Source organism: Carassius gibelio, chromosome A4 (assembly GCF_023724105.1).
Source record: "Carassius gibelio isolate Cgi1373 ecotype wild population from Czech Republic chromosome A4, carGib1.2-hapl.c, whole genome shotgun sequence".
Classification (NCBI taxonomy): Eukaryota; Metazoa; Chordata; class Actinopteri; order Cypriniformes; family Cyprinidae; genus Carassius; species Carassius gibelio.
Genome location: NC_068374.1, coordinates 16,848,612 through 16,874,287, shown reverse-complemented (window position 1 = coordinate 16,874,287; position 25,676 = coordinate 16,848,612). Strand labels below are relative to the sequence as shown.

The window sequence follows — 25,676 nt, the reverse complement described above, 5'->3', positions numbered from 1 at the left end:
TAATTGGGCAGGCGTTGAAGACAAGGATGAGTTTTTAGACACTTTTTGAAAAGGGTTAAAGCCTCCGCTGCTCGAATTGAGATAGGCAGGCCGATCCACCAGCTGGGAACAGTCCAGGAAAAGGTCCTTGAGAGTGATTTTGTGCCTCTTTGGGATGGCACCACGAGGCATCGTTCACTTGCAGAAAGCAAGCGTAGGTCTGCACCAGCGACTTTAGGTATATTGCTGCAGAGCCAGTGGTTATCTTGTAGGCAAACATCAGTACCTTGAATCTGATGCGAACAGCTATTGGTAGCCAGTGCAAAATTATGAAGAGAGGTGTGACGTGGGCTTTCTTTGGCTCGTTGAAGACCAGTCTCGCTGCTGCATCCTGGATCAGTTGCAGAGGCTTGATAGTACGTGCCGGAAGACCCGCCAAGGGAGCATAGCAGTAGTCCAGTCTGGAGAAAACAAAGAGCTTGGACAAGGAGTTGTGTGGCCTGCTCTGATCGGAAGGGTCTAATCTTCCGAACGTTGTACAAGGCAAATATTCAGGACCGGGCCAGTGCAGCAATATGGCCTTTGAAACTTCACAAAACCTCAGGAGGACGTGGCCACGTGTTACATGAATATGAGAGGGATGCTATTGCTGCCTTCATGTAGCATTAGCCAGCATGCATGCAGAATTTTGACTTCACTGTAAATAAAAGGATTGCACGGGCCTACACGCAATGTCGCTGGATGAGATTCAGGGAATTTACCTGGAACCTCACAGTTTTCCACAAAGCATCATTTCACCTGCCCTGAAGAGGAGCTGTGGCCTTTTGCCCCCAGGAGACACAGGGAAACCCACACGAAAGGGGACAGAGAACCTCACTCTTTCTTTCTAAGCCACGGGTGTCAAACTCAGTCCCTGGAAGGCCGGAGACCTGCAGAGTTTAGATTCAAGCCTGATAGAACACACCTGATCCAACTAATCATGCCCTTCAGGCTCATTTGAAAACTACATGCCTTGTGTGTTTGAGAAGGGTTGGAACAACACTCTACAGGGCTCGGGCCCTAAAGGAATTTAGTTTGACACCCCTGGTCTAAGCTCTCTCAGTTATCAGAAAAAAAGAACCACCCTGCCCCGTGTGAGGCTCGAACTCACGACCTTCAGATTATGAGACTGACGCGCTGCCTAACTGCGCCAACGAGGCCCGTGGGCTAAAGAGGGCCCGAACAGAGAAAAAGTAGCTTCTAGGTCCCTGGTTTCAGGTGCGGCTCGAACAGGCCATCTCTAGCCAGGCAAGGGTGTCAGGATGGCCGAGCGGTCTAAGGCGCTGCGCTCAAGCTGGGGAACAATAGTCCGTCAAAGACGGGGAAGAAGGGAAGAAAAGAGGGAAGGAAGAAAAAGAGAAGGGGAAGAAGAGAAAGAAAAAATGAAGAAAAGAAAGGGTCAAATTTGACGTTCAAAGACGGATCTTCCTTAGCATGCGCGCAGTGATACATCTTCCGGTTTCTTCTTGCGGTAAATTCGCGCATTTATATTACACTGTTTTCTATTGCAGGTGCTCCCCTCGACCCGGGTTCGAATCCAGCTAAAGACAACTTTTTGTTTTATTGTTAATTGCTTTAAATAAATGAAGTTTCAAGGTTAATTAAATGTATATATGTGCTTGTTTGATATTTTTTTCATTACATTTTAATACACCAATGGAAATGTGTTTTGTTATTATTAGTTATTTAGTAGTTGTTGTATTATTTTTTATTCTGATTAAGCATGTTATTGTGTGTAGTTGTATTCATATTTATTTTAAGCATGTTATTAGTTGTGATTTTATTGATATTAAATCAGATTTTTTTTTAAGGTTACATTCATTCAAGACACCTTTAAATCTGTCATTTTTAATTAAAACAGGATGCAAAAATAGTCATTATTATGCTTAAAAATGTCTGTGACAAATGACAAAGTGCAAATTATCTTTTTATAGGAATACGTTCTATTGTTGCAGTGTACTGATGAAATGTTTACTAAAGTACAAATAAAAAAGCAATCATTCTCTTTTTTTTTACAATTATGCCAACATAACAGTAATGAATATTAAACAAATTAAATTTATATAAGTTTTCAAAAAAAAAAAAAAATTAAAAGGAAATAAAAGGAAAATAAATGTAGAAATCAAAACACATTTCTCAATTTGCTTTTTTAATTTATTTTACAATTATGCTAACAGAACAGTAATGAATATTAAATGAAGTTTTCAAACAATAAATTAAAAAGGTAAAAGTAAAAGTTAAATAGGATTAAAAAATCAAGTTAAATAAAATAAAGTTAGACACAAATATTAACAATAGTGAACTATATTTAAACAACTATATACACACAACAATAAATAAAAATATACAGTGTATACATTATTTGGGAGAAGGTTCTCCGCATTTACTCTAACCACTTTTCTTTTGTAATGTTCTCAGTCTGTGGACAGTATATACACCTTGCCCCTGTACTGGCTATGTCCCGTTGCACTGGTTTTGAATTGTCCACACTTCCTGCAAGTGTTTGCCTTGTAGGGTCTCTTGGGCATGGTTTGTGGAGCTGGTTGAGAATTGGTGCTCTGCACAATAGGCTGTAACAGTGGCATCCTATGGACCGCTGACAGTCTCTGAACCATTTGCAGACCCTGGAACACTGGCACACCCTGAAACATCGACAAAAATATGGTTTTCTGGTATTAAAAAAAAAAATTGAACAAGTTTAATAATTCGTACAGAATGGAACGTGAAAAGTGTCTTCATAGAATACTTTATAGATTATGCCATTACTTACAGAGACAGTACTGCTTGGTATAGAGGCACAAGACACTGCTGCGCTGGGTTGGTCTTCAACCTGAGAAGGTCTCCTGACCACACTAAGATTTGGCTTTGCTGCAGCAATGTGAGAGCCAGTAAATCTTGGTTTGGTAAATCAAAAATGTGAGAAGACAGAATGTGTTATAATAGCAAGAATTACGATTTATATTAATATTACTATTTTAAGTAAATGCAGGTTTTTAAAAACATTTCTTTCTGAATAGAAGTGTCATCCATATTTATTAGCAGTATTGACTACTGAAATTACTACAAAGTATTTGCATGATGGAATAATTGTTAATATGTGTACAGTTAATAATAGCCAGCGTCTATGTGGTATGTTACCTGAGACTGAGAAAAAAAGATAATGTAGCTTTAACACATGAGAAGTATTGAGAGAGATGCCATGAGGGACATGAGTCTAGTCTCAAGAGAGAAAGCAGACAGGTTACATTCTACATTTATCCTTGACCATGTGACTTAAACCAAATCTGAGATATTCAAACTGACCATTCAGCAGACAACAGGTGCCCCCACTGTACAAGAGAGGTGACAATTGGTAGGTCTCAGCCAGCATCTCATAGCATTCTTGCTTTTTCTTTTTTTCTTCATCTTACGTTCTGAACTTTCTTGAATTTTAATTGAGCACATTCTTAAGTGGTATTATTAAAAAAGTTAAATAGTAATTCTTACCATTGAAAATTGTGTTGCAACTCTTGCTTCCACAGGTGCAGTAGGCTGGGGCTGGGGCAGGGGCATGGGATGAGGCTGGGGGTCAGGCTGACTCTGCTCCATGGCCTTCTTTGCTGTTTCAGCAGCATGAGGTTCTTCCATCACCCTTTGTGCTGATCCAGTAGAGGCTTAAGACGACCCCCAAAAAAAAAAAAAAAAAAAAAAAACCTTAATACATAATTCAGAAAGAAATCTTTTCATTAAATATACTAATGATACTAATAAAAAACACGCATTTCAGCACACCTCCAAGCAAGGTTGTTTGGCCACGAGACAGCATCTGACATTTCTCTATCTGTAAGCATTATAACAAATATAATGCATAATACAAGTGAGTCCCTTAACAGAGCATAAAATACTTCATTAAATTCATATATTTATTCATTCATACATTAATTTCTAGGACACAAGTCACATTTATCTTATATATAATGTTACAACTGGTATCTCTATTTAGAGGAGAAAGATACAAGACAGGAACATTTCTTAAAATACCTGCAACATTACATAAATGTCTATAAACAATTATTACACACTCTGGTTTGCACTGTTGAAAGCCATAACATAACACAACCATCACATTACATCGTTCAAATGAATGGGACCAGGTAAATGTTTGTTTTGAAGCCTGGTGTGTTGTTCTCTTATGCAAATACACTAAACCAAGATACTAATAATGTTCGATTACGATTATTTTTTATTTTTATACATCTATAATGCAAAGGTAACAAAAACTCACCAATTGATAAATCTCGTACCACTTTTTATATCGAACTACGCGACAATGACCCTTGTCATAGGTCACGAACTTGAGTAATTAACCTTTTTTACCTCTGACACGCCCCCTGAGGATGATGTCATTCTTTCGTACACCTTCGGCACGGTTCGGCAACTTGATTGACACCTGACTAGAAGCGCTGACCCCTCCACCTAGCGGTGAGATGCGGAAACGTGCCGTCGAAATCCCCCTGCTCTCTGATTGGTCAAATGTCACGAATGTCAAGATAATGTTATAAATTGCGCTTTTTGATTGGCTGGAAATGTTAAGGCGCTTCGACGCGATTGGTCCAAATGTCACAGCGCTTCGATGCGATTGGCTGCGCAGTTCGACATTGCTCAACATTTCTGAAATTATGTCGGACTATCCTTCGTCAGCTAGCGCTCAGGTTGCAGTCTCCCCTGGAGGCGTGGGTTCGAATCCCACTTCTGACAGACCTATCCTTTGGCTGCAGACAGAGACTTCAGTCTTCTGCTACGTTGGGCCAGCAGGGCGTTAACTTTGACAAAACGACGCATTAGGCAAATGCTAGTATTAATTGGGCAGGCGTTGAAGACAAGGATGAGTTTTTAGACACTTTTTGAAAAGGGTTAAAGCCTCCGCTGCTCGAATTGAGATAGGCAGGCCGATCCACCAGCTGGGAACAGTCCAGGAAAAGGTCCTTGAGAGTGATTTTGTGCCTCTTTGGGATGGCACCACGAGGCATCGTTCACTTGCAGAAAGCAAGCGTAGGTCTGCACCAGCGACTTTAGGTATATTGCTGCAGAGCCAGTGGTTATCTTGTAGGCAAACATCAGTACCTTGAATCTGATGCGAACAGCTATTGGTAGCCAGTGCAAAATTATGAAGAGAGGTGTGACGTGGGCTTTCTTTGGCTCGTTGAAGACCAGTCTCGCTGCTGCATCCTGGATCAGTTGCAGAGGCTTGATAGTACGTGCCGGAAGACCCGCCAAGGGAGCATAGCAGTAGTCCAGTCTGGAGAAAACAAAGAGCTTGGACAAGGAGTTGTGTGGCCTGCTCTGATCGGAAGGGTCTAATCTTCCGAACGTTGTACAAGGCAAATCTTCAGGACCGGGCCAGTGCAGCAATATGGCCTTTGAAACTTCACAAAACCTCAGGAGGACGTGGCCACGTGTTACATGAATATGAGAGGGATGCTATTGCTGCCTTCATGTAGCATTAGCCAGCATGCATGCAGAATTTTGACTTCACTGTAAATAAAAGGATTGCACGGGCCTACACGCAATGTCGCTGGATGAGATTCAGGGAATTTACCTGGAACCTCACAGTTTTCCACAAAGCATCATTTCACCTGCCCTGAAGAGGAGCTGTGGCCTTTTGCCCCCAGGAGACACAGGGAAACCCACACGAAAGTGGACAGAGAACCTCACTCTTTCTTTCTAAGCCACGGGTGTCAAACTCAGTCCCTGGAAGTCCGGAGACCTGCAGAGTTTAGATTCAAGCCTGATAGAACACACCTGATCCAACTAATCATGCCCTTCAGGCTCATTTGAAAACTACATGCCTTGTGTGTTTGAGAAGGGTTGGAACAACACTCTACAGGGCTCGGGCCCTAAAGGAATTTAGTTTGACACCCCTGGTCTAAGCTCTCTCAGTTATCAGAAAAAAAGAACCACCCTGCCCCGTGTGAGGCTCGAACTCACGACCTTCAGATTATGAGACTGACGCGCTGCCTAACTGCGCCAACGAGGCCCGTGGGCTAAAGGGGGCCCGAACAGAGAAAAAGTAGCTTCTAGGTCCCTGGTTTCAGGTGCGGCTCGAACAGGCCATCTCTAGCCAGGCAAGGGTGTCAGGATGGCCGAGCGGTCTAAGGCGCTGCGTTCAAGCTGGGGAACAATAGTCCGTCAAAGACGGGGAAGAAGGGAAGAAAAGAGGGAAGGAAGAAAAAGAGAAGGGGAAGAAGAGAAAGAAAAAATGAAGAAAAGAAAGGGTCAAATTTGACGTTCAAAGACGGATCTTCCTTAGCATGCGCGCAGTGATACATCTTCCGGTTTCTTCTTGCGGTAAATTCGCGCATTTATATTACACTGTTTTCTATTGCAGGTGCTCCCCTCGACCCGGGTTCGAATCCAGCTAAAGATAACTTTTTGTTTTATTGTTAATTGCTTTAAATAAATGAAGTTTCAAGGTTAATTAAATGTATATATGTGCTTGTTTGATATTTTTTTCATTACATTTTAATACACCAATGGAAATGTGTTTTGTTATTATTAGTTATTTAGTAGTTGTTGTATTATTTTTTATTCTGATTAAGCATGTTATTGTGTGTAGTTGTATTCATATTTATTTTAAGCATGTTATTAGTTGTGATTTTATTGATATTAAATCAGATTTTTTTTTAAGGTTACATTCATTCAAGACACCTTTAAATCTGTCATTTTTAATTAAAACAGGATGCAAAAATAGTCATTATTATGCTTAAAAATGTCTGTGACAAATGACAAAGTGCAAATTATCTTTTTATAGGAATACGTTCTATTGTTGCAGTGTACTGATGAAATGTTTACTAAAGTACAAATAAAAAAGCAATCATTCTCTTTTTTTTTTACAATTATGCCAACATAACAGTAATGAATATTAAACAAATTAAATTTATATAAGTTTTCAAAAAAAAAAAAAAAATTAAAAGGAAAATAAATGTAGAAATCAAAACACATTTCTCAATTTGCTTTTTTTATTTATTTTACAATTATGCTAACAGAACAGTAATGAATATTAAATGAAGTTTTCAAACAATAAATTAAAAAGGTAAAAGTAAAAGTTAAATAGGATTAAAAAATCAAGTTAAATAAAATAATGTTAGACACAAATATTAACAATAGTGAACTATATTTAAACAACTATATACACACAACAATAAATAAAAATATACAGTGTATACATTATTTGGCAGAAGGTTCTCCGCATTTACTCTAACCACTTTTCTTTTGTAATGTTCTCAGTCTGTGGACAGTATATACACCTTGCCCCTGTACTGGCTATGTCCCGTTGCACTGGTTTTGAATTGTCCACACTTCCTGCAAGTGTTTGCCTTGTAGGGTCTCTTGGGCATGGTTTGTGGAGCTGGTTGAGAATTGGTGCTCTGCACAATAGGCTGTAACAGTGGCATCCTATGGACCGCTGACAGTCTCTGAACCATTTGCAGACCCTGGAACACTGGCACACCCTGAAACTTCGACAAAAATATGGTTTTCTGGTATAAAAAAAAAATTGAACAAGTTTAATAATTCGTACAGAATGGAACGTGAAAAGTGTCTTCATAGAATACTTTATGGATTATGCCATTACTTACAGAGACAGTACTGCTTGGTATAGAGGCACAAGACACTGCTGCGCTGGGTTGGTCTTCAACCTGAGAAGGTCTCCTGACCACACTAAGATTTGGCTTTGCTGCAGCAATGTGAGAGCCAGTAAATCTTGGTTTGGTAAATCAAAAATGTGAGAAGACAGAATGTGTTATAATAGCAAGAATTACGAAGAATTAATTAATATTACTATTTTAAGTAAATGCAGGTTTTTAAAAACATTTCTTTCTGAATAGAAGTGTCATCCATATTTATTAGCAGTATTGACTCCTGAAATTACTACAAAGTATTTGCATGATGGAATAATTGTTAATATGTGTACAGTTAATAATAGCCAGCGTCTATGTGGTATGTTACCTGAGATTGAGAAAGAAAGATAATGTAGCTTTAACACATGAGAAGTATTGAGAGAGATGCCATGAGGGACATGAGTCTAGTCTCAAGAGAGAAAGCAGACAGGTTACATTCTACATTTATCCTTGACCATGTGACTTAAACCAAATCTGAGATATTCAAACTGACCATTCAGCAGACAACAGGTGCCCCCACTGTACAAGAGGGGTGACAATTAGTAGGTCTCAGCCAGCATCTCATAGCATTCTTGCTTTTTCTTTTTTTCTTCATCTTACGTTCTGAACTTTCTTGAATTTTAATTGAGCACATTCTTAAGTGGTATTATTAAAAAAGTTAAATAGTAATTCTTACCATTGAAAATTGTGTTGCAACTCTTGCTTCCACAGGTGCAGTAGGCTGGGGCTGGGGCAGGGGCAGGGGCATGGGATGAGGCTGGGGGTCAGGCTGACTCTGCTCCATGGCCTTCTTTGCTGTTTCAGCAGCATGAGGTTCTTCCACCACCCTTTGTGCTGGTCCAGTAGAGGCTTAAGACGACAAAAAAAAAAAAAAAACCCTTAATACATAATTCAGAAAGAAACCTTTTCAGTAAATATACTAATGATACTAATAAAAAACATGCATTTCAGCACACCTCCAAGCAAGGTTGTTTGGCCACGAGACAGCATCTGACATTTCTCTATCTGTAAGCATTATAACAAATATAATGCACAATACAAGTGAGTCCCTTAAGAGAGCATAAAATACTTCATTAAATTCATATATTTATTCATTCATTCATTTCTAGGACACAAGTCACATTTATTTTATATATAATGTTACAACTGGTATCTCTATTTAGAGGAGAAAGATACAAGACAGGAACATTTCTTAAAATACCTGCAACATTACATAAATGTCTATAAACAATTATTACACACTCTGGTTTGCACTGTTGAAAGCCATAACATAACACAACCATCACATTACATCGTTCAAATGAATGGGACCAGGTAAATGTTTGTTCTGAAGCCTGATGTGTTGTTCTCTTATGCAAATACACTAAACCAAGATACTAATAATGTTCGATTACGATTATTTTTTATTTTTATACATCTATAATGCAAAGGTAACAAACACTCACCCATTGATAAATCTCGTACCACTTTTTATGTCGAACTACGCGACAATGACCCTTGTCATAGGTCACAAACTTGAGTAATTAACCTTTTTTACCTCTGACACGCCCCCTGAGGAAGATGTCATTCTTTCGTACACCTTCGGCACGGTTCGGCAACTTGATTGACACCTGACTAGAAGCGCTGACCCCTCCACCTTGCGGTGAGACGCGGAAACGTGCCGTCGAAATCCCCCTGCTCTCTGATTGGTCAAATGTCACGAATGTCAAGATAATGTTATAAATTGCGCTTTTTGATTGGCTGGAAATGTTAAGGCGCTTCGACGCGATTGGTCCAAATGTCATAGCGCTTCGATGCGATTGGCTGCGCAGTTCGACATTGCTCAACATTTCTGAAATTATGTCGGACTATCCTTCGTCAGCTAGCGTTCAGGTCGCAGTCTCCCCTGGAGGCGTGGGTTCGAATCCCACTTCTGACAGACCTATCCTTTGGCTGCAGACAGAGACTTCAGTCTTCTGCTACGTTGGGCCAGCAGGGCGTTAACTTTGACAAAACGACGCATTAGGCAAATGCTAGTATTAATTGGGCAGGCGTTGAAGACAAGGATGAGTTTTTAGACACTTTTTGAAAAGGGTTAAAGCCTCCGCTGCTCGAATTGAGATAGGCAGGCCGATCCACCAGCTGGGAACAGTCCAGGAAAAGGTCCTTGAGAGTGATTTTGTGCCTCTTTGGGATGGCACCACGAGGCATCGTTCACTTGCAGAAAGCAAGCGTAGGTCTGCACCAGCGACTTTAGGTATATTGCTGCAGAGCCAGTGGTTATCTTGTAGGCAAACATCAGTACCTTGAATCTGATGCGAACAGCTATTGGTAGCCAGTGCAAAATTATGAAGAGAGGTGTGACGTGGGCTTTCTTTGGCTCGTTGAAGACCAGTCTCGCTGCTGCATCCTGGATCAGTTGCAGAGGCTTGATAGTACGTGCCGGAAGACCCGCCAAGGGAGCATAGCAGTAGTCCAGTCTGGAGAAAACAAAGAGCTTGGACAAGGAGTTGTGTGGCCTGCTCTGATCGGAAGGGTCTAATCTTCCGAACGTTGTACAAGGCAAATCTTCAGGACCGGGCCAGTGCAGCAATATGGCCTTTGAAACTTCACAAAACCTCAGGAGGACGTGGCCACGTGTTACATGAATATGAGAGGGATGCTATTGCTGCCTTCATGTAGCATTAGCCAGCATGCATGCAGAATTTTGACTTCACTGTAAATAAAAGGATTGCACGGGCCTACACGCAATGTCGCTGGATGAGATTCAGGGAATTTACCTGGAACCTCACAGTTTTCCACAAAGCATCATTTCACCTGCCCTGAAGAGGAGCTGTGGCCTTTTGCCCCCAGGAGACACAGGGAAACCCACACGAAAGGGGACAGAGAACCTCACTCTTTCTTTCTAAGCCACGGGTGTCAAACTCAGTCCCTGGAAGGCCGGAGACCTGCAGAGTTTAGATTCAAGCCTGATAGAACACACCTGATCCAACTAATCATGCCCTTCAGGCTCATTTGAAAACTACATGCCTTGTGTGTTTGAGAAGGGTTGGAACAACACTCTACAGGGCTTGGGCCCTAAAGGAATTTAGTTTGACACCCCTGGTCTAAGCTCTCTCAGTTATCAGAAAAAAAGAACCACCCTGCCCCGTGTGAGGCTCGAACTCACGACCTTCAGATTATGAGACTGACGCGCTGCCTAACTGCGCCAACGAGGCCCGTGGGCTAAAGGGGGCCCGAACAGAGAAAAAGTAGCTTCTAGGTCCCTGGTTTCAGGTGCGGCTCGAACAGGCCATCTCTAGCCAGGCAAGGGTGTCAGGATGGCCGAGCGGTCTAAGGCGCTGCGTTCAGGTCGCAGTCTCCCCTGGAGGCGTGGGTTCGAATCCCACTTCTGACAGACCTATCCTTTGGCTGCAGACAGAGACTTCAGTCTTCTGCTACGTTGGGCCAGCAGGGCGTTAACTTTGACAAAACGACGCATTAGGCAAATGCTAGTATTAATTGGGCAGGCGTTGAAGACAAGGATGAGTTTTTAGACACTTTTTGAAAAGGGTTAAAGCCTCCGCTGCTCGAATTGAGATAGGCAGGCCGATCCACCAGCTGGGAACAGTCCAGGAAAAGGTCCTTGAGAGTGATTTTGTGCCTCTTTGGGATGGCACCACGAGGCATCGTTCACTTGCAGAAAGCAAGCGTAGGTCTGCACCAGCGACTTTAGGTATATTGCTGCAGAGCCAGTGGTTATCTTGTAGGCAAACATCAGTACCTTGAATCTGATGCGAACAGCTATTGGTAGCCAGTGCAAAATTATGAAGAGAGGTGTGACGTGGGCTTTCTTTGGCTCGTTGAAGACCAGTCTCGCTGCTGCATCCTGGATCAGTTGCAGAGGCTTGATAGTACGTGCCGGAAGACCCGCCAAGGGAGCATAGCAGTAGTCCAGTCTGGAGAAAACAAAGAGCTTGGACAAGGAGTTGTGTGGCCTGCTCTGATCGGAAGGGTCTAATCTTCCGAACGTTGTACAAGGCAAATCTTCAGGACCGGGCCAGTGCAGCAATATGGCCTTTGAAACTTCACAAAACCTCAGGAGGACGTGGCCACGTGTTACATGAATATGAGAGGGATGCTATTGCTGCCTTCATGTAGCATTAGCCAGCATGCATGCAGAATTTTGACTTCACTGTAAATAAAAGGATTGCATGGGCCTACACGCAATGTCGCTGGATGAGATTCAGGGAATTTACCTGGAACCTCACAGTTTTCCACAAAGCATCATTTCACCTGCCCTGAAGAGGAGCTGTGGCCTTTTGCCCCCAGGAGACACAGGGAAACCCACACGAAAGGGGACAGAGAACCTCACTCTTTCTTTCTAAGCCACGGGTGTCAAACTCAGTCCCTGGAAGGCCGGAGACCTGCAGAGTTTAGATTCAAGCCTGATAGAACACACCTGATCCAACTAATCATGCCCTTCAGGCTCATTTGAAAACTACATGCCTTGTGTGTTTGAGAAGGGTTGGAACAACACTCTACAGGGCTCGGGCCCTAAAGGAATTTAGTTTGACACCCCGGTCTAAGCTCTCTCAGTTATCAGAAAAAAAGAACCAACCTGCCCCGTGTGAGGCTCGAACTCACGACCTTCAGATTATGAGACTGACGCGCTGCCTAACTGCGCCAACGAGGCCCGTGGGCTAAAGGGGGCCCGAACAGAGAAAAAGTAGCTTCTAGGTCCCTGGTTTCAGGTGCGGCTCGAACAGGCCATCTCTAGCCAGGCAAGGGTGTCAGGATGGCCGAGCGGTCTAAGGCGCTGCGTTCAGGTCGCAGTCTCCCCTGGAGGCGTGGGTTCGAATCCCACTTCTGACAGAACTATCCTTTCGCTGCAGACAGAGACTTCAGTCTTCTGCTACGTTGGGCCAGCAGGGCGTTAACTTTGACAAAACGACGCATTAGGCAAATGCTAGTATTAATTGGGCAGGCGTTGAAGACAAGGATGAGTTTTTAGACACTTTTTGAAAAGGGTTAAAGCCTCCGCTGCTCGAATTGAGATAGGCAGGCCGATCCACCAGCTGGGAACAGTCCAGGAAAAGGTCCTTGAGAGTGATTTTGTGCCTCTTTGGGATGGCACCACGAGGCATCGTTCACTTGCAGAAAGCAAGCGTAGGTCTGCACCAGCGACTTTAGGTATATTGCTGCAGAGCCAGTGGTTATCTTGTAGGCAAACATCAGTACCTTGAATCTGATGCGAACAGCTATTGGTAGCCAGTGCAAAATTATGAAGAGAGGTGTGACGTGGGCTTTCTTTGGCTCGTTGAAGACCAGTCTCGCTGCTGCATCCTGGATCAGTTGCAGAGGCTTGATAGTACGTGCCGGAAGACCCGCCAAGGGAGCATAGCAGTAGTCCAGTCTGGAGAAAACAAAGAGCTTGGACAAGGAGTTGTGTGGCCTGCTCTGATCGGAAGGGTCTAATCTTCCGAACGTTGTACAAGGCAAATCTTCAGGACCGGGCCAGTGCAGCAATATGGCCTTTGAAACTTCACAAAACCTCAGGAGGACGTGGCCACGTGTTACATGAATATGAGAGGGATGCTATTGCTGCCTTCATGTAGCATTAGCCAGCATGCATGCAGAATTTTGACTTCACTGTAAATAAAAGGATTGCACGGGCCTACACGCAATGTCGCTGGATGAGATTCAGGGAATTTACCTGGAACCTCACAGTTTTCCACAAAGCATCATTTCACCTGCCCTGAAGAGGAGCTGTGGCCTTTTGCCCCCAGGAGACACAGGGAAACCCACACGAAAGGGGACAGAGAACCTCACTCTTTCTTTCTAAGCCACGGGTGTCAAACTCAGTCCCTGGAAGGCCGGAGACCTGCAGAGTTTAGATTCAAGCCTGATAGAACACACCTGATCCAACTAATCATGCCCTTCAGGCTCATTTGAAAACTACATGCCTTGTGTGTTTGAGAAGGGTTGGAACAACACTCTACAGGGCTCGGGCCCTAAAGGAATTTAGTTTGACACCCCTGGTCTAAGCTCTCTCAGTTATCAGAAAAAAAGAACCACCCTGCCCCGTGTGAGGCTCGAACTCACGACCTTCAGATTATGAGACTGACGCGCTGCCTAACTGCGCCAACGAGGCCCGTGGGCTAAAGGGGGCCCGAACAGAGAAAAAGTAGCTTCTAGGTCCCTGGTTTCAGGTGCGGCTCGAACAGGCCATCTCTAGCCAGGCAAGGGTGTCAGGATGGCCGAGCGGTCTAAGGCGCTGCGTTCAGGTTGCAGTCTCCCCTGGAGGCGTGGGTTCGAATCCCACTTCTGACAGACCTATCCTTTGGCTGCAGACAGAGACTTCAGTCTTCTGCTACGTTGGGCCAGCAGGGCGTTAACTTTGACAAAACGACGCATTAGGCAAATGCTAGTATTAATTGGGCAGGCGTTGAAGACAAGGATGAGTTTTTAGACACTTTTTGAAAAGGGTTAAAGCCTCCGCTGCTCGAATTGAGATAGGCAGGCCGATCCACCAGCTGGGAACAGTCCAGGAAAAGGTCCTTGAGAGTGATTTTGTGCCTCTTTGGGATGGCACCACGAGGCATCGTTCACTTGCAGAAAGCAAGCGTAGGTCTGCACCAGCGACTTTAGGTATATTGCTGCAGAGCCAGTGGTTATCTTGTAGGCAAACATCAGTACCTTGAATCTGATGCGAACAGCTATTGGTAGCCAGTGCAAAATTATGAAGAGAGGTGTGACGTGGGCTTTCTTTGGCTCGTTGAAGACCAGTCTCGCTGCTGCATCCTGGATCAGTTGCAGAGGCTTGATAGTACGTGCCGGAAGACCCGCCAAGGGAGCATAGCAGTAGTCCAGTCTGGAGAAAACAAAGAGCTTGGACAAGGAGTTGTGTGGCCTGCTCTGATCGGAAGGGTCTAATCTTCCGAACGTTGTACAAGGCAAATCTTCAGGACCGGGCCAGTGCAGCAATATGGCCTTTGAAACTTCACAAAACCTCAGGAGGACGTGGCCACGTGTTACATGAATATGAGAGGGATGCTATTGCTGCCTTCATGTAGCATTAGCCAGCATGCATGCAGAATTTTGACTTCACTGTAAATAAAAGGATTGCACGGGCCTACACGCAATGTCGCTGGATGAGATTCAGGGAATTTACCTGGAACCTCACAGTTTTCCACAAAGCATCATTTCACCTGCCCTGAAGAGGAGCTGTGGCCTTTTGCCCCCAGGAGACACAGGGAAACCCACACGAAAGGGGACAGAGAACCTCACTCTTTCTTTCTAAGCCACGGGTGTCAAACTCAGTCCCTGGAAGGCCGGAGACCTGCAGAGTTTAGATTCAAGCCTGATAGAACACACCTGATCCAACTAATCATGCCCTTCAGGCTCATTTGAAAACTACATGCCTTGTGTGTTTGAGAAGGGTTGGAACAACACTCTACAGGGCTCGGGCCCTAAAGGAATTTAGTTTGACACCCCTGGTCTAAGCTCTCTCAGTTATCAGAAAAAAAGAACCACCCTGCCCCGTGTGAGGCTCGAACTCACGACCTTCAGATTATGAGACTGACGCGCTGCCTAACTGCGCCAACGAGGCCCGTGGGCTAAAGGGGGCCCGAACAGAGAAAAAGTAGCTTCTAGGTCCCTGGTTTCAGGTGCGGCTCGAACAGGCCATCTCTAGCCAGGCAAGGGTGTCAGGATGGCCGAGCGGTCTAAGGCGCTGCGTTCAGGTCGCAATCTCCCCTGGAGGCGTGGGTTCGAATCCCACTTCTGACAGACCTATACTTTGGCTGCAGACAGAGACTTCAGTCTTCTGCTACGTTGGGCCAGCAGGGCGTTAACTTTGACAAAACGACGCATTAGGCAAATGCTAGTATTAATTGGGCAGGCGTTGAAGACAAGGATGAGTTTTTAGACACTTTTTGAAAAGGGTTAAAGCCTCCGCTGCTCGAATTGAGATAGGCAGGCCGATCCACCAGCTGGGAACAGTCCAGGAAAAGGTCCTTGAGAGTGATTTTGTGCCTCTTTGGGATGGCACCACGAGGCATCGTTCACTTGCAGAAAGCAAGCGTAGGTCTGCACCATCGACTTTAGGTATATTGCTGCAGAGCCAGTGGTTATCTTGTAGGCAAACATCAGTACCTTGAATCTGATGCGAACAGCTATTGGTAGCCAGTGCAAAATTATGAAGAGAGGTGTGACGTGGGCTTTCTTTGGCTCGTTGAAGACCAGTCTCGCTGCTGCATCCTGGATCAGTTGCAGAGGCTTGATAGTACGTGCCGGAAGACCCGCCAAGGGAGAATAGCAGTAGTCCAGTCTGGAGAAAACAAAGAGCTTGGACAAGGAGTTGTGTGGCCTGCTCTGATCGGAAGGGTCTAATCTTCCGAACGTTGTACAAGGCAAATCTTCAGGACCGGGCCAGTGCAGCAATATGGCCTTTGAAACTTCACAAAACCTCAGGAGGACGTGGCCATGTGTTACATGAATATGAGAGGGATGCTATTGCTGCCTTCATGTAGCATTAGCCAGCATGCATGCAGAATTTTGACTTCACTGTAAATAAAAGGATTGCACGGGCCTACACGCAATGTCGCTGGATGAGATTCAGGGAATTTACCTGGAACCTCACAGTTTTCCACAAAGCATCATTTCACCTGCCCTGAAGAGGAGCTGTGGCCTTTTGCCCCCAGGAGACACAGGGAAACCCACACGAAAGGGGACAGAGAACCTCACTCTTTCTTTCTAAGCCACGGGTGTCAAACTCAGTCCCTGGAAGGCCGGAGACCTGCAGAGTTTAGATTCAAGCCTGATAGAACACACCTGATCCAACTAATCATGCCCTTCAGGCTCATTTGAAAACTACATGCCTTGTGTGTTTGAGAAGGGTTGGAACAACACTCTACAGGGCTCGGGCCCTAAAGGAATTTAGTTTGACACCCCTGGTCTAAGCTCTCTCAGTTATCAGAAAAAAAGAACCACCCTGCCCCGTGTGAGGCTCGAACTCACGACCTTCAGATTATGAGACTGACGCGCTGCCTAACTGCGCCAACGAGGCCCGTGGGCTAAAGGGGGCCCGAACAGAGAAAAAGTAGCTTCTAGGTCCCTGGTTTCAGGTGCGGCTCGAACAGGCCATCTCTAGCCAGGCAAGGGTGTCAGGATGGCCGAGCGGTCTAAGGCGCTGCGTTCAGGTCGCAGTCTCCCCTGGAGGCGTGGGTTCGAATCCCACTTCTGACAGACCTATCCTTTGGCTGCAGACAGAGACTTCAGTCTTCTGCTACGTTGGGCCAGCAGGGCGTTAACTTTGACAAAACGACGCATTAGGCAAATGCTAGTATTAATTGGGCAGGCGTTGAAGACAAGGATGAGTTTTTAGACACTTTTTGAAAAGGGTTAAAGCCTCCGCTGCTCGAATTGAGATAGGCAGGCCGATCCACCAGCTGGGAACAGTCCAGGAAAAGGTCCTTGAGAGTGATTTTGTGCCTCTTTGGGATGGCACCACGAGGCATCGTTCACTTGCAGAAAGCAAGCGTAGGTCTGCACCATCGACTTTAGGTATATTGCTGCAGAGCCAGTGGTTATCTTGTAGGCAAACATCAGTACCTTGAATCTGATGCGAACAGCTATTGGTAGCCAGTGCAAAATTATGAAGAGAGGTGTGACGTGGGCTTTCTTTGGCTCGTTGAAGACCAGTCTCGCTGCTGCATCCTGGATCAGTTGCAGAGGCTTGATAGTACGTGCCGGAAGACCCGCCAAGGGAGCATAGCAGTAGTCCAGTCTGGAGAAAACAAAGAGCTTGGACAAGGAGTTGTGTGGCCTGCTCTGATCGGAAGGGTCTAATCTTCCGAACGTTGTACAAGGCAAATCTTCAGGACCGGGCCAGTGCAGCAATATGGCCTTTGAAACTTCACAAAACCTCAGGAGGACGTGGCCACGTGTTACATGAATATGAGAGGGATGCTATTGCTGCCTTCATGTAGCATTAGCCAGCATGCATGCAGAATTTTGACTTCACTGTAAATAAAAGGATTGCACGGGCCTACACGCAATGTCGCTGGATGAGATTCAGGGAATTTACCTGGAACCTGACAGTTTTCCACAAAGCATCATTTCACCTGCCCTGAAGAGGAGCTGTGGCCTTTTGCCCCCAGGAGACACAGGGAAACCCACACGAAAGGGGACAGAGAACCTCACTCTTTCTTTCTAAGCCACGGGTGTCAAACTCAGTCCCTGGAAGGCCGGAGACCTGCAGAGTTTAGATTCAAGCCTGATAGAACACACCTGATACAACTAATCATGCCCTTCAGGCTCATTTGAAAACTACATGCCTTGTGTGTTTGAGAAGGGTTGGAACAACACTCTACAGGGCTCGGGCCCTAAAGGAATTTAGTTTGACACCCCTGGTCTAAGCTCTCTCAGTTATCAGAAAAAAAGAACCACCCTGCCCCGTGTGAGGCTCGAACTCACGACCTTCAGATTATGAGACTGACGCGCTGCCTAACTGCGCCAACGAGGCCCGTGGGCTAAAGGGGGCCCGAACAGAGAAAAAGTAGCTTCTAGGTCCCTGGTTTCAGGTGCGGCTCGAACAGGCCATCTCTAGCCAGGCAAGGGTGTCAGGATGGCCGAGCGGTCTAAGGCGCTGCGTTCAGGTCGCAGTCTCCCCTGGAGGCGTGGGTTTGAATCCCACTTCTGACAGACCTATCCTTTGGCTGCAGACAGAGACTTCAGTCTTCTGCTACGTTGGGCCAGCAGGGCGTTAACTTTGACAAAACGACGCATTAGGCAAATGCTAGTATTAATTGGGCAGGCGTTGAAGACAAGGATGAGTTTTTAGACACTTTTTGAAAAGGGTTAAAGCCTCCGCTGCTCGAATTGAGATAGGCAGGCCGATCCACCAGCTGGGAACAGTCCAGGAAAAGGTCCTTGAGAGTGATTTTGTGCCTCTTTGGGATGGCACCACGAGGCATCGTTCACTTGCAGAAAGCAAGCGTAGGTCTGCACCAGCGACTTTAGGTATATTGCTGCAGAGCCAGTGGTTATCTTGTAGGCAAACATCAGTACCTTGAATCTGATGCGAACAGCTATTGGTAGCCAGTGCAAAATTATGAAGAGAGGTGTGACGTGGGCTTTCTTTGGCTCGTTGAAGACCAGTCTCGCTGCTGCATCCTGGATCAGTTGCAGAGGCTTGATAGTACGTGCCGGAAGACCCGCCAAGGGAGCATAGCAGTAGTCCAGTCTGGAGAAAACAAAGAGCTTGGACAAGGAGTTGTGTGGCCTGCTCTGATCGGAAGGGTCTAATCTTCCGAACGTTGTACAAGGCAAATCTTCAGGACCGGGCCAGTGCAGCAATATGGCCTTTGAAACTTCACAAAACCTCAGGAGGACGTGGCCACGTGTTACATGAATATGAGAGGGATGCTATTGCTGCCTTCATGTAGCATTAGCCAGCATGCATGCAGAATTTTGACTTCACTGTAAATAAAAGGATTGCATGGGCCTACACGCAATGTCGCTGGATGAGATTCAGGGAATTTACCTGGAACCTCACAGTTTTCCACAAAGCATCATTTCACCTGCCCTGAAGAGGAGCTGTGGCCTTTTGCCCCCAGGAGACACAGGGAAACCCACACGAAAGGGGACAGAGAACCTCACTCTTTCTTTCTAAGCCACGGGTGTCAAACTCAGTCCCTGGAAGGCCGGAGACCTGCAGAGTTTAGATTCAAGCCTGATAGAACACACCTGATCCAACTAATCATGCCCTTCAGGCTCATTTGAAAACTACATGCCTTGTGTGTTTGAGAAGGGTTGGAACAACACTCTACAGGGCTCGGGCCCTAAAGGAATTTAGTTTGACACCCCTGGTCTAAGCTCTCTCAGTTATCAGAAAAAAAGAACCACCCTGCCCCGTGTGAGGCTCGAACTCACGACCTTCAGATTATGAGACTGACGCGCTGCCTAACTGCGCCAACGAGGCCCGTGGGCTAAAGGGGGCCCGAACAGAGAAAAAGTAGCTTCTAGGTCCCTGGTTTCAGGTGCGGCTCGAACAGGCCATCTCTAGCCAGGCAAGGGTGTCAGGATGGCCGAGCGGTCTAAGGCGCTGCGTTCAGGTCGCAGTCTCCCCTGGAGGCGTGGGTTCGAATCCCACTTCTGACAGACCTATCCTTTGGCTGCAGACAGAGACTTCAGTCTTCTGCTATGTTGGGCCAGCAGGGCGTTAACTTTGACAAAACGACGCATTAGGCAAATGCTAGTATTAATTGGGCAGGCGTTGAAGACAAGGATGAGTTTTTAGACACTTTTTGAAAAGGGTTAAAGCCTCCGCTGCTCGAATTGAGATAGGCAGGCCGATCCACCAGCTGGGAACAGTCCAGGAAAAGGTCCTTGAGAGTGATTTTGTGCCTCTTTGGGATGGCACCACGAGGCATCGTTCACTTGCAGAAAGCAAGCGTAGGTCTGCACCATCGACTTTAGGTATATTGCTGCAGAGCCAGTGGTTATCTTGTAGGCAAACATCAGTATTCATATGCTGGAAAATGTCTGTGACAAATGACAAATGCAAATTATTTTTTGTAAACACGTTTTATTTTTTCAGTGTACTGATGAAATGGTTATATTAAAGTGCAAATTACAAAAAATCTGTCTTCTGCCAATTATTATTTTATTTTTACAATTATGCCAATAGAACAATAATAAATATTAAACAAATTAAATTTTAAATAAGTTTTAAAACATCTTTAAATCAAAAGGGAAATAAAATGAATTTTTTTTTAACTGAACAGTAATAAATATAAAATTAAATAAGTTTTCAAACAATAAATTAAAAAGGTAAATAAAACAGTAAATACAGTTTTAAATACAAACACAAATAAGTTAAATAGGTTTTTAAAAAGCAGTAAATAAAATATTAAATAATGTTCAACACAAATAATAACTATAACTATATTTAAACAACTATATACACACTACAATAAATAAAAATATATACATTATTTGGGAACAGTTTTCCGCATTTCCTCTAACCACTGTTCTTTTGTAACAGTTTCAGATTGTGGGCAGTATACTTTGCCCCTGTACTGGCTATGTCCTGTTGCACTGGTTTTGAAATGTCCGCATTTCTTGCAAGTGTTCGCCTCTACAGTTCTCTTGTAGGGTCTCTTAGGCATGGTTTGGGGATTGGCAGCTGGTTGTGAACTTGTGCCCTGCACAACTGTAGGATGTAACAGTGGCATCCCCTGAACCACTGGCATTCCCTGGACCATCGGGATTCCCTGAACCATTGGCATTCCCTGAACCAATGGCATCCTCTGGACCATTGGCATGCCCTGGACCATTTGCATGCCCTGGACCATTGGCAGTCTTTGAGCCATTGGCATGCCCTGGAACATTGGCACACCCTGAAGCATTGGCACACCCGGGAAACCTGGTGCTGCAGGTATAAGTATATTGGGTACCATCTGCACTGATGCTCCAGGTGCTGATGGCGTAACCAACATAGTAGTCTGTGTTGGTGCCTTGGGTCTGAGAGGAGGTCGCCCAGTAGAGGTGTGCCTCTGTTTTGCCTGACCTGCTGTGCTCTCTGGTAGCTTGTACTGGTGCTGCTCCCCTGATTGTTCTGGCTCAGTCCGTAGGCGTTTGGCAGCCTGGAGAGGTTCCTGAGCTTCAGGGAGGGGCTGAGGCAACTGAATGCCCTGAATCAGCACAGACAGTTCCTGCTTTTTCTGTCTGTTGTTATACCACTGAATCAGGGTATTCTGGTTAACCTCCATCAGCTGCATTGAGGTTCCTCCCATCACCAAGCTGTTGCCCAGTACAAGCTGCCTTATCCTCCTGTAATCCTGGAGGATTAGAGACCATCTCGACAGCGTTCCCTTGCCTTTTCTCTTGGGGCTTGGGTGGGTATTGCAAAGCCTGATGAAGATGGTTTCCACCAGACGGCAACAGTCAGGCCACTGAGCAGGTGCGCTGCTTGCTCCCAGCACACTTCTGATGGTGCTCTCTACTCCTGGGGTTTTAGTGGGCCTCTTTGGTACTCTGAAGCGTCCACTCAGCAGTCTCTTCTGGTGTCTAGCTGCATACACCACCCGTTGCTTGTCCTGGTCAGCCAGGTTCTGCCAAAGTTCAATTATGGTGCTGGCTTCCTGATTGGTCAGGCTAAGGGCTGTGTGACCCCGGAGCTCCACCAGATATTCGGCCAGCTTGTCCACATGTTGGTATCCCGGGACATTTTGGTAGTCAACAGCCTATTAAGAAAACAAGCACAAATAATAATCACATTTGTTAAATGCCTATATCCATAACTAGTTCCATTGATGTGTTGCTGTTTAACACAATCTGTATAGTACAAAGCACTAACTAAATAAAACTGATTTGTTGCCTACTAATGACTTTAGTTTAAAATCTGAGCAAAGTCTGGATATAAAGCAGTAGCAAGAAGTATATGTTGATCAATCCTTATTTTAATTTAATATAGTTTATTTGAAAGAAATAGAGAGGAGTGGCACTTACAGTCTCTTCATCGTCATCATCATCCTGACCAGCATCCTCTGGCTCTGAGGAGAGTGGTGAAACAGATGTTTCAGAGGGAAAAGGTGGCACAGCAGTCCCCGAGGGTCCAGGTGATGAAGGAGCAGGTGTAGGATCAGGGACCAGTGAAGGGGATGTGGAACCCAGTACAGCCGTGTCACTGCTGGTGACCACGGTGGAAGAACCCAGTGTCAGAGTGGAGGAGGGAGGTGACAGAACATCCTCGGGATCTGCAATTGTGTGATCCTCGCTGACATCACAGAAGCCCTCATCTTCATCTCGCTCCTCCACATTAAGTTCCTCGATGAGCTCTGCCGTCTCTTCAGAGTCTGGGTTCATGTCCTGCAGTGCCTGACCAGTCTGCTGGAATAGATACTGCACTCCAATGAGCTCACCTGGAATAAAAACAATGAATAGGAATTAAATATAATTGCTGTGCAACATATTTGATACATAAGGCCTTTGTAGTTGTTCATATATTGTTATAGTGTGAGATCATGGAGATCATAGTACAGGAGAAAAAGAAAAAAAAGGCCATAAACCTATAACTGTGGGGCCAAAACAAAGAAATACAATACAATGATGACTGAGAAACATACAAATACAATTACTCAAATGTAACTCAAATGTAATTACTCAAATGTTACTACATGTAACTTGACTTTTCTAATCAAGTAAACCAAAGTAACTTCAGTACAGTAAATGGTCACCAAATATTACTAATAATAATCAAGTTATTCTTTCTAAAAATTAACTACTTTCTAATAAAAAAGATTCCACAGCAAAATGACATGTGATTTATGAGATTAAGGTAGACGTTTGTACAATTATACTGAAAGGCCTTTTACTTGAAAGAAAATATCGATCAGATGACAGAGGGCATGTTTCAAGAAAAAAAAAGTTGATCAAGTTGATAGTTTATAGTTCAAAAATACAGATACAAAGTACACTGTATAGGCTTAAATAAAATATTGACTGAGACTACACGGGAATTGCAAGTTAATTAACAATAATAAATTATTTTACCGGTGTAACGTGCAGGGGGACAAAACGTGGGGACCACTTTCCTGCCAAACAGCTTTTCATAATTGCTGTTTACACAGTGAACAAGTTCTCCTGTGTAGCTGCGTAAAGCTGATGGCTCAGATGACATGGAAGCTGCCTCCCGATCCTGGTTCCACCTGTGTAGACCCTCCAACAAATAAATCTGAAAGTTCAGACTGTTTGCACTGGTCCCTTTAAACAGACAACAGTTTTTAGGCAATGTTAAACACACAGACACTTAAATGTTCTTTCTTTGCACATGCAGTGTGTGTTCGACAAATACATACCTGGGATGAAACGGTTAAGGTGTAAATGAAAGGATTCAAGAGAAGTGGAGCCTCTGGCACATCTGTAAGTCTTCAGAAGCACACCTCCCTTGGTTAGGCTCCCGGTCTCAGTATAGAGGGCAACACCAAGAGGGTCTTGGATACACTTGATGTGCTTCTTTTGGACACACCAGATGTGCTCCATCCTTTCTCGATCCAAGAGAGGAACCCCCAGAGAGTCATTTCCCTTGCTGCTCAGGAGTTCTGTAAGCAGTTGTTCAAGGAGAAGGATGGTAGTCTCCTCTCCACGGGTCCTCCTCCGGCAATGTAGAGCCAGCTCCTCCCTGGTCAGATGCTTGTTTACATCTTCATCTGTCAGCGCAGGCCAACCCTGGGACATCAACAGCTCTCTCTTTGCTTTGCGAAGGATAGAGACGTCAGCTGCATCCCATTCAAAGATGCATGCTGATAGCCGTGACATGAAAATGGGGTACAACTGATGGGCATCAGTTGTACACCCCAAGGCAATCCTGCGCATAAAATGCCAGATGTCCAAGCGTATCATGAGATCTGGTCAGCCCCTAAACCTGGTTTTCAGCTTGCTCTCGCTCACCTCACTGCAGCACCCACAGTCCACGTACAACACAGAAGGTGGATTTACACCAGCCTGCTGGTATCTTTTCACCAGACCGTCTACCATCATGTCAAGTCCTGCTCCTTCCTGGGCTGTCAGCACACTTATGAGCACCTGACCAAACTCGTTGCCAACAGAGGTAAGCCAGAGTCCCGTTCCCCTCGCTGTCCCAGCCAGCTTCTTGGTGATCTGTAATAAGAGATGATATGAAGCATGCTGTAAATATAAATCAAACATCACACCATGAAAAATACAGATACAGTGCCATGCTGGTATATAAACACCATTAATGAACAAATCCACAACTAACCTTTTTAGTAGAATCCATCTTCAAGACAGAGCCATAGGTGGATGTTATTCTGGCATGGATTTCATCCAGCCTGGTCAGAATGTCTTGGCTGTAAACGGTGAGCAACCACTTGCAGCTTGGCACCACCGTAGGCTCTGGGGGCTCCTGGAAATTTACTGGCATCACCCCGGGTTGATTGAGGAAGTCAACACATTGGGTGGTGTACCGGGCCAGATGATGGAGCCACTGCTCGCTGTGGTTTTCACGCAGCTGCTTTATCACCCTAGTGGGACTATTGCCTAAGCCACGCTCACGCAAGAGCCTGATGACCCGCATATCACAGGCGTACCTTAGGAAAAGCAAAATCCACATATTCATATATTTTAGCTATTTAATTGTAAAGTATTTGCATACATACACACACGTGATGATGGGCTAACAACTGGATGAGGAATGAAAGTGTACTTACTTCCGCGTGAGGATGACCTGAAACTCAGAGCGATGGCCCAGATCTAGCTGTTGCAGGACAGTCTGACTCCAGGACACATGCGAGGCTCTACACTTTGTACAGATAAGGGTTTCTGTGACCATATTGTATGTTCTGTCAATGTCTAGAACCTGCCGTGCCCTTTTGTGCAGACCACCTCCTGTCAGCTGATGTTGTCCGCAGGCTGGATTGGGACAGAGAACCTTAACCCTCCACAGCTTGTATGGCATCCACAGCAGAAGAGTATGACAAAAGAATCTGTCTGGAGCTGGAGCCTGATTGTAAATAAGTGCTGGTTGTGGGGGGTAATACCAGAGCTGGAGGTCATCATGAAGTGCTGGCTTTCCTTTGGATCCAATTTTGAAAAGCCTTTTGCCAATCCACTTGTGATCCTCTGGTGGTATGTTCTCAGACCACAAACGAGGAAGTTGAACTACAGATGGACCTTGCAATAATGCCCCAGAAGGAGCAGTCTGTGATGGAAAAAAAGGCAAAACATTAAGTTTAGTAAGTTCATTTTACTTTTTAATCACTTTAAGAATTTTATTTGTATCCCTGATTACTTTCACATAAAATCATCATTGTATTACATGGTATTACAATGATTATTACGACAATGAAACTGATAACTTTACATTATACACGGAAGTCATCCAAAAAAAGGAACAAAATAATCCTGAAATCCTGTTGAATATGAAATAAAAAAGAATTCTGAGACTTTATAACCAATATCTATTTATTCTGACACATGAATGTTAACATCTATACACTGTTTATCATCAATAAA

General features: G+C 44.7%; 1 protein-coding gene and 16 non-coding genes across 17 annotated transcripts; 7 read left to right on the top strand and 10 right to left on the bottom strand.

Moving 5' to 3' along the window:
* Window positions 1-1,104: 1,104 nt before the first annotated feature.
* trnam-cau (transfer RNA methionine (anticodon CAU)) lies at window positions 1,105-1,178 on the bottom strand. The gene has a single exon. It is a non-coding gene; the product is annotated as a tRNA-Met (tRNA).
* A 4,782-nt stretch (window positions 1,179-5,960) lies between these two features.
* Window positions 5,961-6,034, bottom strand: trnam-cau (transfer RNA methionine (anticodon CAU)). Its single transcript has one exon. It is a non-coding gene; the product is annotated as a tRNA-Met (tRNA).
* A 4,765-nt stretch (window positions 6,035-10,799) lies between these two features.
* On the bottom strand, window positions 10,800-10,873 carry trnam-cau (transfer RNA methionine (anticodon CAU)). Its single transcript has one exon. It is a non-coding gene; the product is annotated as a tRNA-Met (tRNA).
* A 96-nt stretch (window positions 10,874-10,969) lies between these two features.
* On the top strand, window positions 10,970-11,052 carry trnal-cag (transfer RNA leucine (anticodon CAG)). The gene has a single exon. It is a non-coding gene; the product is annotated as a tRNA-Leu (tRNA).
* A 1,204-nt stretch (window positions 11,053-12,256) lies between these two features.
* trnam-cau (transfer RNA methionine (anticodon CAU)) lies at window positions 12,257-12,330 on the bottom strand. Its single transcript has one exon. It is a non-coding gene; the product is annotated as a tRNA-Met (tRNA).
* Window positions 12,331-12,426: 96 nt separating this feature from the next.
* Window positions 12,427-12,509, top strand: trnal-cag (transfer RNA leucine (anticodon CAG)). The gene has a single exon. It is a non-coding gene; the product is annotated as a tRNA-Leu (tRNA).
* Window positions 12,510-13,714: 1,205 nt separating this feature from the next.
* On the bottom strand, window positions 13,715-13,788 carry trnam-cau (transfer RNA methionine (anticodon CAU)). The gene has a single exon. It is a non-coding gene; the product is annotated as a tRNA-Met (tRNA).
* A 96-nt stretch (window positions 13,789-13,884) lies between these two features.
* Window positions 13,885-13,967, top strand: trnal-cag (transfer RNA leucine (anticodon CAG)). Its single transcript has one exon. It is a non-coding gene; the product is annotated as a tRNA-Leu (tRNA).
* Window positions 13,968-15,172: 1,205 nt separating this feature from the next.
* Window positions 15,173-15,246, bottom strand: trnam-cau (transfer RNA methionine (anticodon CAU)). The gene has a single exon. It is a non-coding gene; the product is annotated as a tRNA-Met (tRNA).
* Window positions 15,247-15,342: 96 nt separating this feature from the next.
* Window positions 15,343-15,425, top strand: trnal-cag (transfer RNA leucine (anticodon CAG)). Its single transcript has one exon. It is a non-coding gene; the product is annotated as a tRNA-Leu (tRNA).
* Window positions 15,426-16,630: 1,205 nt separating this feature from the next.
* Window positions 16,631-16,704, bottom strand: trnam-cau (transfer RNA methionine (anticodon CAU)). The gene has a single exon. It is a non-coding gene; the product is annotated as a tRNA-Met (tRNA).
* A 96-nt stretch (window positions 16,705-16,800) lies between these two features.
* Window positions 16,801-16,883, top strand: trnal-cag (transfer RNA leucine (anticodon CAG)). Its single transcript has one exon. It is a non-coding gene; the product is annotated as a tRNA-Leu (tRNA).
* Window positions 16,884-18,088: 1,205 nt separating this feature from the next.
* On the bottom strand, window positions 18,089-18,162 carry trnam-cau (transfer RNA methionine (anticodon CAU)). Its single transcript has one exon. It is a non-coding gene; the product is annotated as a tRNA-Met (tRNA).
* Window positions 18,163-18,258: 96 nt separating this feature from the next.
* trnal-cag (transfer RNA leucine (anticodon CAG)) lies at window positions 18,259-18,341 on the top strand. Its single transcript has one exon. It is a non-coding gene; the product is annotated as a tRNA-Leu (tRNA).
* A 1,205-nt stretch (window positions 18,342-19,546) lies between these two features.
* trnam-cau (transfer RNA methionine (anticodon CAU)) lies at window positions 19,547-19,620 on the bottom strand. The gene has a single exon. It is a non-coding gene; the product is annotated as a tRNA-Met (tRNA).
* A 96-nt stretch (window positions 19,621-19,716) lies between these two features.
* trnal-cag (transfer RNA leucine (anticodon CAG)) lies at window positions 19,717-19,799 on the top strand. Its single transcript has one exon. It is a non-coding gene; the product is annotated as a tRNA-Leu (tRNA).
* Window positions 19,800-20,632: 833 nt separating this feature from the next.
* On the bottom strand, window positions 20,633-24,622 carry LOC127970861 (uncharacterized). Its single transcript, XM_052573550.1, has 5 exons — window positions 24,424-24,622; window positions 23,501-24,302; window positions 23,196-23,405; window positions 22,152-22,564; window positions 20,633-21,886 (listed from the first exon to the last, which is right to left on the bottom strand). The coding sequence occupies exons 2-5, from the start codon at window positions 24,042-24,044 to the stop codon at window positions 20,633-20,635; spliced, it is 2,421 nt and encodes an 806-aa protein (XP_052429510.1). The 5' UTR covers window positions 24,045-24,302; window positions 24,424-24,622.
* Window positions 24,623-25,676: the final 1,054 nt, after the last annotated feature.

What these genes read in the sequence shown, in the direction of transcription:
- LOC127970861 (XM_052573550.1), bottom strand. Translation starts at nt 24,044, where the DNA reads ATGATACGCTTGGACATCTGGCATTTTATGCGCAGGATTGCCTTGGGG. An exon ending in TCCCCCTGCACGTTACACCG is followed by an intron (nt 22,565 to 23,195) that starts GTAAAATAATTT and finishes TTTTTATTCCAG; the next exon opens with GTGAGCTCATTGGAGTGCAG. An exon ending in ATGATGACGATGAAGAGACT is followed by an intron (nt 21,887 to 22,151) that starts GTAAGTGCCACT and finishes TTTTCTTAATAG; the next exon opens with GCTGTTGACTACCAAAATGT.